Below are 16,117 nucleotides of genomic sequence, written 5' to 3'. Positions count from 1 at the left end.
TGTAAACAACATCCATACTCACTTTATTTTTAAACAGAGGAGCATGTACCCAAAGAAAGAGAAGACTAAGAACCATCATGGGGGCTTGTGCTAAGTGATCTGCCTTGGCTTTCTGACCTCAGAATGCCTCGTGATCCAATGGCCATAGGGATGGAATAGCCCCTTGATGGTACACACATCAGAAAGGTAAACTCCCTCTTCCCTTGAAATAGAAGGGAGAAATGGAGACAAGTCAATGAATCCCCTGGAATATTGCCCCAGAATCCTTCCAGGGATAGGGTATGACTGACCATCAGTCCACAAATGGAAGTGGGATGGGAGGTAGGAACAATGAGTGGTGTTGAGCAGAAAATAATCCCGGATGATGTGCATCCAGGACTAGGATACACTTTTCATTAGAATGAAGGGAGCTGACAAAGCCCTCAAAAAGATAGAGGCAAAGAGCACATTGATTAGAATATTATCTCCTAACAGAGGTGGGGCTATTTCCCACCATTACTGTAAAATAACTGTAACTAATCAAAACACATACAGGCCTCTTTAATGGAGTTAATAAAACTACAGCAGATTGGGAATCAGGGGTAGAGGTACTAATCCCAAAGGAAAAACTGGGACAAAGGGATCCATGCTGACAGGACTTTAGTCCAGCTGTGGGTTCTCAGAAAGAAGCCCTGGTTCAGAAACGACAGCAAATACCCATGATCACTATATGGGGCTGAGCCCAGGTGTAAGAATCTTGAATGGCTCTCCTAACCCAAGATTATCCATATTCTTTATCCCCTCCAGTAATGTATAAGACCAAGAAGTGTGGAACACTGGAGGTGGACATCTGGTTTTTATTTCTGGGCAATCTCGATAACTTATTACATCTCACAATTTTCATGGGAAGGGGGGGATGGCAGAGAACACAGACATCCTGTCTTGCACTGCAGGGCACGGAAAGTGGTAAGAACATCCAGCTGTGATGGGCAGGAAGTGGCAAGGCAACAAGATGCCTCATGCCTGGGGTGGGAGTACAGCCAGCAGCCCTTCTGGCCTGAGTTCACCTCCTCAAGGGGAGGTCTCCATGGAATGACCATGATTCCCAACATGGCCAGAAAACCCATCGATGCCACTCATGGGACAGATGATCAGAGGAGCTGCGCTCTTCCCTCCAGAGTAACTCAGACTGAAGTAGGGCCGGACAGGCCCACAGAAGGTAGCATGAGAGAAAGTAAAGGTGTGACACCTCTCTGTCACGTTGTAGAAGGAGACCTCGCCAGCATCATAGTCCAAGAAAATCCCCACCCGTTGGAGAGGGGTCCGCAGGGGGAGGGCAGTCATTGGGGAGGTGAGAGCCCAGTATTCTTTCCCATACCACAAGGACACTGCCCAGAATCCATTCTGGGGGGCTGAGGTTACCCCACCTTTTCTGCACACTGAGTCTTCACAGACACCTATGGTCCACTTGGCTTTATCTCCCACCTCTACCTCCCAATAGTGTCTCCCAGCGATGAAGCATGGAGAGCCCAAGACACAGGGAAACAGATTGAACCGCTCAGGGTTGTCGGGCAGGTCCTGCTGGAGGTAACTGTACCGCACTTGCCGCAGGTTATCAGAGAGGATCAGGCTGGGGTAGGCTGTGTCTGGGTCCAGAGTCACATCCACTGCAGAGAAATACAGGGGCAGAGGAGGATTAGCCAAGCACCAGGACAGCCCACTCTGAACACTCAGCTTTTCTCCTATCCCTGAGAAGAGAGTAAGAGCTCTCCAGCAAAGACACATTCATTTTATACATTTAAGTCCACCCTGAAGCTGACATTCCCAAAATTACTGTTTGGATTAGGTAGTTATCTCATTTAGCTAGGATATACTGGAAGTACTGAAATTTTTACCTTGCTTTTCCACATTTTAAACCACAATATCCGTTATAAGCTGAATTTAAGGTTTTCTTATGTGTATGTCCAACCCCTTAATCCGAAAGCCACAGGGTCCAGAAGTTTACAGTATTTAGACAGAGAGGGTGTGGTGTAGCACTCTACAACCAATACTAACAGATCTGCTGTGAAACATATGGATATTCACATTATATCAGATAAAGACACTAAATAGTGCCACATGCATCTGACAATCGTGGTGGTTTCCAGTTTTAAAATCACTGACATATTCTCTCACTTGTTCTTCTTATCTTGTTCAGAAGGAAGATTCCCTAACATTATCTCTCTGAACCATAGTTCAGGTAGGCTGACTGTCTCCCACAAAAGGCTCATGACAACTGGTGGAGGTGACCAAGAACCTCAGAGGCGTGGTTCGTGGTTCAACAATGTGTTCACAACAGTTCCCATTTATTCCCTCAAGTCATGGGTAGACCTCATACCTCCAACCAGACATTTAGCTCCAAGGGTAGGTCAGTGCCTTATGCTCTTTGGTTCCCTCTACTGTACCCTGTGCAATATTAGGAAATGTAAGACATAAGCAACATATTCAATCTTGAAAGAATTAAATATGGATCACAACCAGGGGACATTAATGAAAGAAGACCCATTGTTTGTAGAGTCCCTCTGTTCATGATGAAGAAGGAAATGGCAACTTGTTCCAGTATTCTTGCCTGGAGAATCCCATGGATGGAAGAGCCCAGCGAGCCCCAGTCCATGCGGTCACAAAGAGGTGGACACGACTGAGCAACTAACACACATGTTGTTTGTCCATGAAGAAGATCCCATGAAATAGAAGGTGGTCATGTGAATACAAACCTCAGATGAGTTTGAGATCATAGATTTACCCAGTCTGTGAACCTCAGGTGAAGGTGACTGTCAAGGGGAGGGAGAGTTTCAACTCTAGAGCTCAGACAGAGAAGGGATGACTCCAGATTTTTCCTAGACTTTCCCTAGCTCTCAGAATAAGAGGCAAGCTCAATCTTTTTAGACCAATGCTTTTGTAAACCACACACTGCCCAAGGCTGGGTGGGCACAGCAGTGGACCAGTGTACCAGCAGTGGCAGTGCGCTAATTTTTGGAAACTGTAGTTTCAACTCTATAATCCTTCCTAGCACCTGAATTCAATTTCCTCCTCTTTCAAAGGTCCATGGGTTCAGATGTGAGGCCTTTTAGGAAGCAAATATTACAAACACATAGAAATAACAAATTTTTTGTGATTATTATCATTTTTTAAAAAATAAATGTAACCTAAAGGATTCAAATTAAGGCACTTTCCAAAATCATTCACAATAATAGTGAATGATAGTTAGTGAATAGTAGTTAGGTTGATAAGGATTTTTACTCCTTTTTCCAAATGGTTTTGTCTCCTGTCACCCACCTGAGTATAACTGGGCCTCTCTCAATTCTGAAAAAAAAAAAAAAAGAGAGAGAAAAGAAGTTATGGAAGTTATCTGAATATTTCTAGGACGTACCCAACAGAAGGAGCTTTAGGAGTCATCATAAAGCAATGGTTTCCATTAGAACTCCTGCTGTCAGTCCTGCATTAATTTTTTCATATAGCGTTAAGACTCCATCTTCCAGCCAAGAGCTCAAAGGGAAGAGGGGTTGGGAACTTTGAGCATAAAGATAACACAAGCTCAACACTGGAAGCATATGGGGTCAAACTGAGCCAAGATTAAGGATTCCACTCCTCAGTGGGTCAGCTGGCTCTGCAGGGAGAGACATGGTTCTAAGTCCACATCACACATAACTCTTGGATTCATAAGCTACCTGTTCTAGGGGATGTGTGGTTCAAGTGACACCAAGCTTGCCCCTACCAAGCTGGGGCAAACTATACCATTTGCAGCAAAATGCATTTACAGTTGACAAAGCATTTTCACAGGTATGTTCTCAATGGGCTGCTTAAGTGCAGGAGAAGAGCAGGAAAAATAAAGGAGCGTCAGATCAAGGAATGTCATGTCTGAGCTAACCACTTGTGGTATTAAGTGGAGTTTCTCCTTGTTCTGCTTGTGAGCATTCCCTAAATCCATGTTGCCAGATGTGAAAAACGTATGTATCTGAAAAGATGCCATGCAAATAAAGTTTTAGCACATATAGGAAATTATAAAAATTATGTAGATTTGTAATTTATAGTAAATATGAAGTGAATATGTACATATAAGGGTTTCAGATTCTATCAAGCTGCCTAGGAATTTCAGCATTTTGTACACAGCCATATGGGCTAAGGCTTCCCTGGCGGCTCAGTGGTAAAGAATCCACCTGCAATGCAGGAGCTGCAGGTTCAGTCCCTGGATGGGGAAGATCCCCTGGAGGAGGGCATAGCAACCCACTCTTGTCCTGAGAACCCCAGGGACAGAGGAGCCTGGCAGGCAACAGTCCATTGGATCACAAAGAGTCAGATATGACTGAAGTGACTTAGCACGCACGCATATGTGTTATATGCTTATAAGTTACTATGAGCAGAAGATGTTATATTTGAAGAGTGCCCCTTAAATACCTAGAACACTTTATTTAATAAATATACATGAAGGTTCCCTTCTAGAACGCTTCAGAAATTGTACGTAAACCTAATCCTTACAGCCTTGTGAGGTAAGAGCTATCAGAATGATAGCTTATCATTCTGTGTAGAATGTAGAATGCTTATCAGGTGGCAGAGGTGGGCCCAGGACCCAGGCAGCCAGACTCCTGAACCCCTGTTCCTACCCAGGTTCCTGCCCTCGAGGTGTTGCCTCAACCAGCGATGCTCAATTCTTCCTCCTCCTGGTCAGTACCAGTGCCCATATGCAGCAGAAACTCGATAAATAACTACAAATACTAGCTCAAATGGAATATAGCTAGAATAGTTTCTCTTGATTCTCTTTCTCAATTAAAAATAATCAAATTAATTCTGCATTAATTGTTGGATTGTATATTTTCCTCTTCCATTAATGTAGATTGAAAAATAAGTGTATTTAGTTAAAAGACTTCAAATTGAAACAAGAGGCTATTAATTGAAAAAATTAACAAAGCCAAAAGAAAGATGTGAAATATCGGGGAATCCGGCCATTTCCCATCTTCCCATACTCTGGTGCGGATGTTTATCTTTCCAGGAAACTTCAACATCAACAGTCCATTAAGTAGATAAATTTACCTTGGATTTTCTCCATATCTGACTGCATTTTTTCTATGGGGAGAAAAGAAGATATTCAGTTTGCATTCCATTATCTAGCTGGAAAACACTTCCTCTCAGGCAATACAGTTATTCAGAGCATAAACCCTCAGAGATCCCTCTTCTCACATTACCTGTGAACTGCTTCAGACTCTCAGTCAAGAACAGACACTTCTGAGCAAAAATGTGGATTTTCTCTTGCAGATCTGGAGGTGTGATCCAGGGTTCAGGAATCCTGATTCTTTCAGCCCTAAATTTAAAAAAATCCATGAGTGAATCTCTCACCCCCACCTCCACCCCAAACTTCTTTCAGGGTCTAGGACAAAGCCTGGGCTAAACGGGCCAGTCAGTGGATTGGTGGACAGTCTTTAATAGCAGCCAGTAGAGCCCTTCTCCTATTCTCTTCCTAGACTGTGATCCTCTGGACCAGAATAGGGGAGTCCTCTTACCTTCATATTCTCCCACAGCATTAGCTTCTGGCTTTTCAAATGGCATATGCCCTCAGAAAGATTCACTGAATTAAACTGAATATAAGCGAGACCTTGCCAGAAAGCACTAGATTCCATGATCAAGTCCTTGGTATTCATGGTGGGCAATGACCCATAACCCTCAGGTTCCCAAATATGGCAAGAATGACATTTTCAGACAGATGGGTACTCTCTGGACAATATCCAGTTACCCATCAACCCCCTCAAAGGGTCTGTGGCAAACACTGCTAATCACATGCCCAATATCCCTTCTCTCACCTTCCAAATTTTACTGGGTTCATGCCTGCCTAGTCTGAATTGTGACCATGTGACTAAGCTCTGGCCAATGAGAGCTAAGAAGTATCTTGCACTAATTTGAGAAGTCTGCTTAAAAAGGAATGCAATGTGACTTATCTCTTTCCTGCTGGTTAGCGTTCTAGGAAGTTTCTTGGGCTGTAATAATGAGGAGCATAGCTTATGTATGGCAGAAGAGTAAATGGAAAGAAACCTGAGTCTGATGATAAACACTGGAGCCACCAAACCAGCCCTGGGCTAGCTATCTGCACATTTCTTTAATGGTGGCAAAATGTTTTAGTTATATTTAAGTCAAGTCAAAGATTAAGTCAAAAAATTTTCAGAGTCAAACCCAAACTTAACGTTCACAGATGCTAGAACCTAAAGGATCTATCTCTGTGTTAGTTCAGAACTAGACTGACATCAAAAAGTAAAAGCAGCAAGTGAGGGCAGTATTTGTTAGGGCCACTTGGCAGGGACTAGTACAAGTTCTAGCTCAATACCATCCCACGTCAGCAGCCCTCAAAAAGCTCAGCTCTATCAATAATTCTATTCACATGGCCCTTCTAGCCCATCTCCTCTTCAAATGCTCTCACACAATCAAGCTGCACGTCCTCTGAAGGGTTTTTACACTTCAGGGTTTTACTTAGCTTTAAAGTTCAGTTTCCTCAGTCAGGCTTTACCCCAGTAGGCATTCCTACAACAAACATAATATTCCCCAAGGTCTATCCCATCTGTCCTTGCCATCCAACACTGAAAACACAATTTAATTGTGGCTTCTTGCCCATTCTGGGCTTTTCCCGCTTGGTCATGTTCCAACTCCCAGGGAGCTCTTCCTCACTGTCCATCTGATGATACAGTAGAGAAATAATAAAAACAAGAGCCAGAATCCAGGTAACTCATGACTCATCTCCGAGCTGGTCACACTTTTCTTAGCCTGTATTTTCCCCATTACAGAAAAAAGAGAGCCAGAAACAAAGACAGATAACAAAAGAGAAAGGATTCCGAAACAAAAACTATAAAATACCCTTGCACTTTGCCTGAGGCCCTGTGAGTCTCCACCCTCTCCATAGAAGTGTCCTCATAAACTACCAGCACCCTCCCAAGTGGGCCCCCTACTTCACTCCTCACCCTCTTATTTGTCAATAATTCCTTAGTTTTACTGAGAAGAGCTGCAGTCCATCTAGTTCTTTGCACACTAGTGACTCAGTTCGGGGACAGACAGGATATGTCTCAAACTTGGTAAGATGTCCTCAGGCTCTGGGCTCCTTCCAGAGTTTCTAAGTATGAGGGGAAGTCTACTCAGGCTTGATTTAGCACTGGGGAAAGAGAAAACTGTACCTGCTCAATGTGTCCCCGATGTCCTATAAGAGAAAGGAAAATGAAAACCATGAGAAATCATTTATAATGTCAGTTTTCTCTCATAGATGTTTGTTAGAAACTGAGCTGCAGGCTGGCCCTCCTGGGAGAAACCAGGGAGACAAGGAGCACACACTGTGTAAAACCTAGGCAGAAGAAACTGGGATACACACTATTTGCTATTCCAGCACCTTCCTGCATTCCCTTCCTGCACCCTGGTCAAAGATCTCAAGGTTTCAAATTTACTAACTCAAGCATCTCACTCTTGGACCACAACTGCCTACCTGCCTGCCCAGCTTGCTTTCTTTGACCTATTATTGTGTGTGCACACGTGATAAGTTGCTTCAGTTGTGTCCGACTCTTTGTGACCCTATGGACTGTAGCCTGCCAGGCTCCCCTGTCCATGGAATTCTCCAGGCAAGAGTACTGGAGTGGGTTGCCATTTCCTCCTCCAGGGGATCTTCCCAACCCAGGGATCAAACCCATGTCTAAGGCCCCAATATTGCCTTAATACAGGCTAATTATTTTAAAAATATCTCTCCACTTGTGTTTCCCAGGTATTGTCCCATGATTAAATTCAAGCTTACATTGTGTCTCCTTCTAAAGACACTTGCTATTTACTTTCCCTTTATAGGTGGTATGTTATAGCTACTATTTTTCCTTTTGTAATTAAAAAGTAATCTCAAAGTGACACTTTGAAATTAACATTCCAGCCCTTATTGAACTCCCCCTCGGATTTAGCATCTGTAGATAATTATTGTCTAAATTACCTTTCACCATGATAGCTGCCAAATGATCATTTTCTTGCCTCAAAATTCCTTGTACGTTACTTAGTCAACAGTCTACTGGAAGGAAGACTTTCCCCTAATTTATTATTAGTATGGAACCATCAATTCCTACTTTATTCAATGGGTTATAACTCATCACTATTCTTAACAATTTCGGCGCTCAAAAAATCTGAGACTTGGTCAGAGAATCTGTCACTTTTTTCCTATCTCTTCTCATCTCATTCTCCAAATTATTATCTGGTTTATCATTCCAGTGTTTACCTTGCAAATACCTACAGATACATGTATTTTCTAATTATCTCTTCTTTCTTACACAAAAAGCATAATCTATATTTTGCACTTTGATTTTTTTCACTTCCCAATACATTATAGAAACTCCTCTTTATCAGTTATATCATAGGTATCTTCCTTTTTCTTTTTTTATAGTTGCATAACATTCCTCTGTGTCCATACGTTAAAATACAGTTAGACAACAGTGGCCATCTTGCCCTGTTCCTGACCTTAGTGGGAATGTTCTCCTTCTCCACGTTAAGATTCAGTTTACTTTTCAAATGACTTCTACCATGACCACTCTCCCCCATGGAGTCCACAACTTGCCCTCTTCTTTCTCTACTTTTCTTTATCATCCAGTTTTGATTTCATGGTCCATGTGTTCAGAAATATTCTCACAAATACCTTAAAAAAATAAGCAAACCCATGGTTGCCACTGGGTAGAATGGGATGAGGAGTGACTGTTTAATGGGTACAAGGTCTCCTTCTGAGATGATGAATGTGTTCTGGAACTATGCAGCTATGATGGTTGGATAACATTACGTTTACTAAATGTACCAAGTTGTACACTTTGAAATGGTTAAAACAGTTAATTTATGTTATGTATATTTTATCCTAATCAAAAAGCCAGAACAGGGGGAGTTCCCTGACCGGTTCAGTGGTTAGGATTTTGTGCTTTCACTGCCATGGGCCCAGGTTCAATCCCTGGTCAAGGAACTAAGATCCTACAAATAGTGCGGCAAGGCCAAAAACAAACAAACAAAAACCCTCACATCTTGCAAAGTCCTAACCCTGGATGACCCCAACTACCAGCTTTCCCTAGGCCTGGAACCAGAACAGTCACAATCATAGAAAGCAAAGCCGGGACGGGAAAAAGTCACACACCTGGACAGACAAATTCTGATATAAACTGACGTTCACTGACCAAATAACTCGACTATGTCTTGCGAACCAATTTGCTTTCCCATACTCTGAAACAATAATTCCAGAACTTTCCCACAATCCTCAAACTCATTATTTTCTCTAACCCCTGCACAATGGCAGCCAAAGAGGATAGAAGCCAAGACGTTTTTGCTACCAGTCCTCACAACCTGCTGCATCTACCTGTCCCCACCCTCCTTTCTTCTTATACAACAGAGGATATTTCAAAGCTAAGTCCCTCCTACATGCTTCAGTTACCCTTCCTTCTGCCTTCTCAGAAACAGCACATCAGAGATGAGTTCATCCTTAGAGCTTCAGTAAATTTTCTTCACCTGAATCTTTACAACAGATGCTCCTCTCCACATTTTTTTTTAAAGATATCTTTAACTGGTTTCTTTAAGCATCCTCTTCCCATAAAGCCCCACAATTCTACCTCATCTCCAAGTATTTTCTTTTTATCTCTTCCTCAGCCTTATTTATTGAAATAGTCATTTACTCTCGCAGCTTCCATTCACTCGGTCAATACAACTTCTCCTCACGTGGTTCCTGCCCAGACTGCTCCACTCGGGCAGCTCTACAAAAGTTTATCAAGGATGGTCATGTTTTAAACCAAATGGCTCTCAGCCTTCATATTATTTCACCTCAACTGCATTAGACTCTGTTGTCCACTGCCTCCTTCCAGAAACATTCTTCCTCCCTGATCACATATTGCCTCTCTGGTAAACTATTCCCCCTGCAAGCTCTTCCTTCTCTAACAATTAAATATTGGTGTTCATTAAGCTCAAGATTAAGCCTTCTCTTTTTAATGTGAAGTAAGAGTTGTTGAACTTTTTCTAAGAAAAAGGCCATAGAGTCTCTGGCACAACTACTCAACTCTGGTGCAACAGAGAATACAAAACAAATAAATGGGCTACGTTCTAATAATAGTGTATGGACAATGAAGCTTGAATTTTATGCAATTTCACATATCACAAAATAACAAACATTCTTCTGATTTTTCTTCCCCAACTATTCAAAACTAAAAAGCACAATGAGCTCGCAGGACACACAAACACAGGTGGTGGCCCATAGTTTCTTGACCCTAAACCCATCAGCCCTTTTTTAATGGCAACACTGATGATAACTTGTTTGTTCACTTCTTTATCATATGATCTTGACATCAGAATTTAAATTTCAGGAGAGCTTATTTATCCACTTAATTCCAGTGCTTGACCCAGAACAGAAAATTCATACGCACTGAATGAACAAACAACAGACAAACAATCAGCTCATTTCCTGTGGTCTTGCTGAGCTGGGTCTACTGCAGCTTTATCACTCATACAACCAAGATTAAATCCCAAGACTGCTTGGGCTGACCACTTGTTATTTTGTGGTTGTCATAGTGCGCACATACATGTTACAATTATAGGATACTGGGGTGAGGAGAATCTTTAAATGACATGTGGGCCAAATTCCTCATTACATGAGTAACTGAGTTCACTGAGGCCCAGAGAGGTCAAGAGCCTTGCCTGTGATCAGACCACTTATCAGTGCAGAACAGGCTTGAGCAGGACAGGTCTTCCTTTTGACCTTTCCACGACACGGTGCAACTGACTGACCCAAGCTGTGCCAACCAGGGCCTCTACTGTACATTTCCCTTCTAACATGCCCTTGCTACAATCAGAGTTTCAACAAGGGAGTAGGGGGCCCTGGATACTGCTTGGCAGAGGACTTTCAGTCTTACCTGCAGGAGCTCCCTGGTGGGTTGCTGCTGCTTCTCTTCCAGCTGGGCAATCAGGTTGCTGAGGTGGGAGATGTTGCAAGAGAACTGAGTGATGGCACCATTGATACTGTTGTAAATGGCCAAGTCTAGCTCCTCGAGACGGGCCAAAAGGCGATACTCATGCTCCTTCAAGGAGTGATACAGCTGCTCAAACTCCCAAACAATCTTCTCCCTCTCCATCTGGGTCAGGCTCTGTGTAGACCACAGGGAAGGGCAGTGAAGAGAGGAAAGGCTGCTTCTAGAGCCCTTCACATTTCTCCCCTGTCTATCTACCCCAAGACCTCATTATTTCATCCCAGTATACAAGCATCTTGTTCACTCACTTATTCTTTTCCAATGTTTACTGACTGGATATACAATGGCAGAGAACTGAATTACCCCAGTGATAACCAAGGCAGTCTGAAAAAACAAACAAAAAAAACCCACAGTCTCTGCTCTCAAGGAACTCAGTCAAGTGAGAGTCAGGTTCATGTGATACATGTCATCATGGCTAGTTAAGCACAACGAGGGTGACAGCATTCAGCAGAAGCTGATACAGTTCTCAGAAGCAGTGTTCACAAAGAGTCTTGAAGGATGACTAGAGGTTCACTTTATGGTCAAAGAACAGGAGAGCTTTCCAGGCAGAAGAAATGCCATGGACCAAAGAGTGGAAAGGCAAATGATGGAGTCTGGCTGGAGCACATGAGTGCTTGTGAAGATGGCAGATAAAGTAAGAGATGAGAAGCCTGGTAGGACTTCACTGCAAGTGGGAGCCATGAAAGACTGTCAGAGAAGCCACATGATCAGATGGGTGCCCTGTGGAGGATGGTTTGGAACATACAAGCAAAACTTCTACAACAATCCTCACATAATAACCTTGATTAGTTTCCTTAAACCTTTCACATGTAATCCATTCTCTCTATCTGGCCTTCTGTCTCACTGGCTTTGAGCACAATTCTCTACTGGCACAGTTTGTTTGCCAAAGGTTATCTGTCCTTCCTTCTCCACCACTTATCCCACTGAGAGACTCCACAAAAGCTTATTTCAGAATAAAGGGTCAGCAAACTCCCGTGTTTACTCCCTTGGAGTAAAAGTTTATTGGGAAACAGATCCACTCATTTAAATGGTGTCTTTAGCTGCTTTTGAGCTATGACAAGGGAGCTGACTGGTTGTGGTAGAGGTATAGGCCACAAAGCCAAAAATATTTACTCTCTAGTCCTTTACAGAAAGGTAAGGGACTATTTTTTCCAGAACAACCACCCTCTCCCCCAAATATCCCTACCACAAAGGCCTTGGGAAACTAGGAGAAGGGAACAAAGAGAAAAGTTCAGAATAGAATCATTGCCAAGAAAAAGAACATTCCAACAAGAAGCAACAGTCAAGTTTATGGAAAGCCACTGCCAGCATCTGTCTGCAGAACAATACAAAAGGCTGCTAACCAATGCTCAAGAATTTCACCAGAATCAACCCTGATCTGCACAAAGCTAGCAGATTAAACTTTTGCTAGGTCAGATCTCCAAGGGTTTAAAGTTGACTATTCCATCCTTTTCCCCCCAGATGTGGGAATCCCTTGGTTCTCCAGGTGAATTCTTAACTGCCATGTAAGGTTGTTCCACCCGTACCTATAAGTTCTGGGTGATCTGACTGCACAAGGTTAAGGGAAGTTTACAAGTCTTACAATATAAGAGAGTGACCAGAAGAACCGATATTATCTACGAATTCTCAGGAACCTCACCAAGAGTTCAGCTCGCGCCTGCTCTCCCTGTGCCCTTCGCCTCTTCTTTAAGTCTTTCACTCTTTTTAGGTGGTCCAGCTGGTTCTGGATTTGCTCCTGAAAAAGCAAAAACAGATGTACAGCTCAAGATAAGGCAGGCCTTAGCAGTGTGACTCTTCTGCTTATCACCTGTGTAACCCACATTCACGATGCCAAGTTCTTGGTGAGAGCCTGTCCTTGGATCACACTGCCATCACTGTGGCACCACACCTCTCCTTTGGTAGTTTGTATCTTAAATGGTGGGTCACCTACCTGCCTTTGGAAGGATACCGCATGGCTTAGTGGAAAGGTGAATAAACTAGAAGGCTTTAGTTGTCGAGCTTTCAGGGACAGGTAAGGAGAGAAAAGGACTTAACTTCTCCTATTTTCCCTTGGTGTGACATGAACCAACACCACCTTCTCAACCTAATAGTGTTCGGTGTGAGTAAAATGGTATTTTTGAAAGCACCATAAATGTTCAGTGAATAATTTTGCATGAACATACTCACATTTACACATGTACATAATTGTGTGGATGTTCTCTGCAGTCCTCATACACAGATTATGTGCACACCTTGAATGTTGTCTTACAACTATTTTATATTTAATACTTTATTTCCATGCTATCGTTGAGCTGTACAAATCTGTTGGTGCACAAGGGAATCCACACAGCATTTTATTTCACTCAGTCTTCATTAAGTCTTATCTCCTATGAGTCGCACAGTGGTTAAATGACTTAGGCAGTAAGAAACTTGTTCTTTTCCGGGAGGTTCTAGAAGAGGACGGAGCACAGGGAAGTGCTGGGGGAAAGGAGAGGTGATGGGCATCTATTTGATGTGAATACAGCCGGGCAACGTCCGACTGTGTTTTGTCTGAGATCATCTAGGAGCCAACAGGAATGCGAGCGTCTCTGAAGCTTGTCGCTGCGTACGTGGTTTTACAGATATCTTATATACAGTCAAGAGGGGTCTCCATGGGCCGTCATGTATAATGTGCCCGTGAGAGGGTAAACACAGAGGCACATACGCAATGAGGGTGGGGAGACTTCTGGCTTCATCACCAGCTACAGGTTTTCCTCCCAAATCTGAGTGCCGAGGCTCTGGAGCGGACAGAGGAAATGACGGCTGTGAACCACACGTCCGGCTCAGCCATTTTCTAGGCGGAAAAAAGGAAGCCCCTTTGGCTCTCTCCTCCCTTTGTCCAACTCGCGCTCCGGCCCCTCCCCGGCCCGCGCGCCCGGCCCTCACCTTGAAGCCCTCCACCGCCTCCTCGAGCGGAAGCACGCTGTGGCCGCGGTGCTCGCGGGAGCGGTCGCACACCACGCAGATGGGCATCTGGTCCTCCTCGCAGTACAGCTTCAGGGGCTCGCGGTGTTTCTCGCACACGCCCATCTCGCCTCCGGGCCCCGACGGCCGCTCTGTGCGCAACTGCTTCACCAGCTGGGTCACGTTGGCCAGGTGCCGGTTGGGCCGCATGTGCCGCTGCGGGAAGGTCTCCCGGCACTGCGGGCACGACACATTGGTCTCCGCCGCGCCCCAGCAGCGGGCGAGGCAGGCGCAACAGATGTTGTGGCCGCAGTCGAGCATCATGGGCTCCACAAAGTACTGCAGGCACACGGGGCAAGTGGTCTCCTGCTGTAAGCACTCGGCCACGCTCCCGGAGGCCATGGCGCGGGCCCGCGGGGGCGAACGGGCATGGGCCCCGGTGCCCAGCCCAGCGCGGAGCCCAACTCGATTGCGCTCCCTCCCGTCCGCTGTTTCTGGGCGGTGCGGAAAGGCCAGCCGGGCTGACGGAGGGCGACGCCTCCCGGGCCGATCCCAGACGCGCCCGCGCGCTGGAACGGCGGGTGGCCGGGCCGCTCCCTGAGCCGCTGCGCCGGGCGGAGGGAGTATGGGGGTACCGCGGCCCCACCGAGCCCAGCGACTATGTGAAGGGACAGCAAGATCGCCGCCGATCGGACTCCCGGAGCCGGGCGCTCAAAACGCGCAGGACAACGTGGCCGCGTCGGAGCCGATCCCAGCGGCCGCGCAGACCCCACCCCTGCGCGAGCGGAAGAGGCGGCCCGGGGGCGGGGCCTGGGCCGGACCTCCTTCGTGAGGCTGGAAATTGCGGCCTCAGGCCTGGACGGATTCTTTCACAGGGAACCCGGGAGGCCTCGCCGCCAGGGCGGGGGCGGAACGCGCGGGCGGAAGCTCCTTGGGTACGGGTCCTAGAGGCAGGCGGTGTCCACGGGGTGCGGCGGGGTCAGGATAACCCCTGCCTGCACGCTCCGGGCGCCCCCGCCGAGCCTTGGGCCTTGGGCCTGGATCCCGGGTCTTTTGTTGGGTTTCTTCTCTGGTGCTCAGGCCTCTGCCGCGGCGAGAGAAAGCTGGCTTTGTGTTGGTGTGGGAAGAAGAGACATCTGGCTTCCCCGGTAGGCCAGAGGGCTGGGAGTAGCCGACTCAGCCCCACCCAGTCTGTGAGGAACTTTATCAAACAACCCCATTGACGGGCGCTCGCAGTTGCGTTTCGTAAAAGAAAGGATTAATTATTAGATGAAAACATTTCTGTGACAGAAACAGGCAAGCCCAGTTCTGCTACTTCCTACTGTGCCTAAGCAAAGTGGTCTACCATTCTGAGCTTCAGTTTCCTGTCTGGTGAAACGGGAGTAATTATACCCCAGCTCCGTACAACTTTTTAACCCTAAGGAGGTTTACCATTAAAATAATAAAATACCCACTGCCTAGAACTACTAAATAGAACTTAAACATGCTTGCTCATTAATAAAACACCTAGTGCCTAGAGCTGTACTGAATAGAACTAAACAGGCCTGCTCCTTCCCGAAGTATAGGGGGAATGATAATCCTGTGAGTAACACAGGCTGTTTTCATTATCCAACAAACTTACAAAATTTTTGCGTTGTTCGCCCATCCCTACTTTGGTGTTTCCTGTTTTCCTTTGCTATTTTCTCGATATTGTCCTTCATCCTCTAAACTTAATTGAATTTGGACAGCCTTGCCTGTGTTTATTTTAATTTCCATTGTTATATTTTGAACTAAGTGATTTCAACAATGTCAGTTTACAAATCTTTTTTAAATGAGTTAGTAACTGGTTGAATGTGACCTATTCCACCAGTTTCCTTGTTTATACTCTTTTTCTCTAACCTATTTACACAATGTTTCAAAGAAACAGATCCGATACTTCAGTAACTCTGTGAGGACAGAGACTTCTCTCCAGACCTCCTGGATTGCTGTTATGCCTTGTATGTAATTATATGAAAGGATTTCAATATTTATTGGATTATTAGACTAAAAATTAACTTAATGACTCCAGGGTCACATTCTATGCATACTGCTTATCTTCATCACAGTTGTTCAGTTGGTAAGTCATGTCTGACTCTTTTCAACGCCATGGACTTCAGCACACCTGGTTTCCCTTTCCTTCAGTATCTCCTGGAGTTTGCTCAAATTCATGTCCATTG

At 45.0% G+C, this 16,117-nt stretch overlaps 1 protein-coding gene across 2 annotated transcripts; it reads right to left on the bottom strand.

The window, feature by feature from the left end:
• Positions 1-2: 2 nt before the first annotated feature.
• TRIM27 (tripartite motif containing 27) lies at positions 3-14,686 on the bottom strand. 2 transcript variants are annotated; one of them, XM_004019024.6, is made up of 8 exons: positions 13,905-14,686; positions 12,640-12,735; positions 10,887-11,117; positions 7,167-7,189; positions 5,199-5,314; positions 5,047-5,079; positions 3,295-3,321; positions 3-1,646 (listed from the first exon to the last, which is right to left on the bottom strand). In XM_004019024.6, the coding sequence occupies exons 1-8, from the start codon at positions 14,322-14,324 to the stop codon at positions 1,051-1,053; spliced, it is 1,542 nt and encodes a 513-aa protein (XP_004019073.1). In that variant the 5' UTR covers positions 14,325-14,686; the 3' UTR covers positions 3-1,050. The 2 variants fall into 2 exon arrangements, with proteins under 2 accessions (XP_004019073.1, XP_011956446.1); XM_012101056.5 differs by lacking the exon at positions 3,295-3,321 and having other exon boundaries at positions 13,905-14,427.
• Between the last annotated feature and the right edge of the window lie 1,431 nt (positions 14,687-16,117).

The sequence above is a fragment of the Ovis aries genome, chromosome 20 (assembly GCF_016772045.2).
Source record: "Ovis aries strain OAR_USU_Benz2616 breed Rambouillet chromosome 20, ARS-UI_Ramb_v3.0, whole genome shotgun sequence".
NCBI lineage: Eukaryota > Metazoa > Chordata > Mammalia > Artiodactyla > Bovidae > Ovis > Ovis aries.
This window is presented reverse-complemented; position numbering and strand designations above follow the sequence as displayed.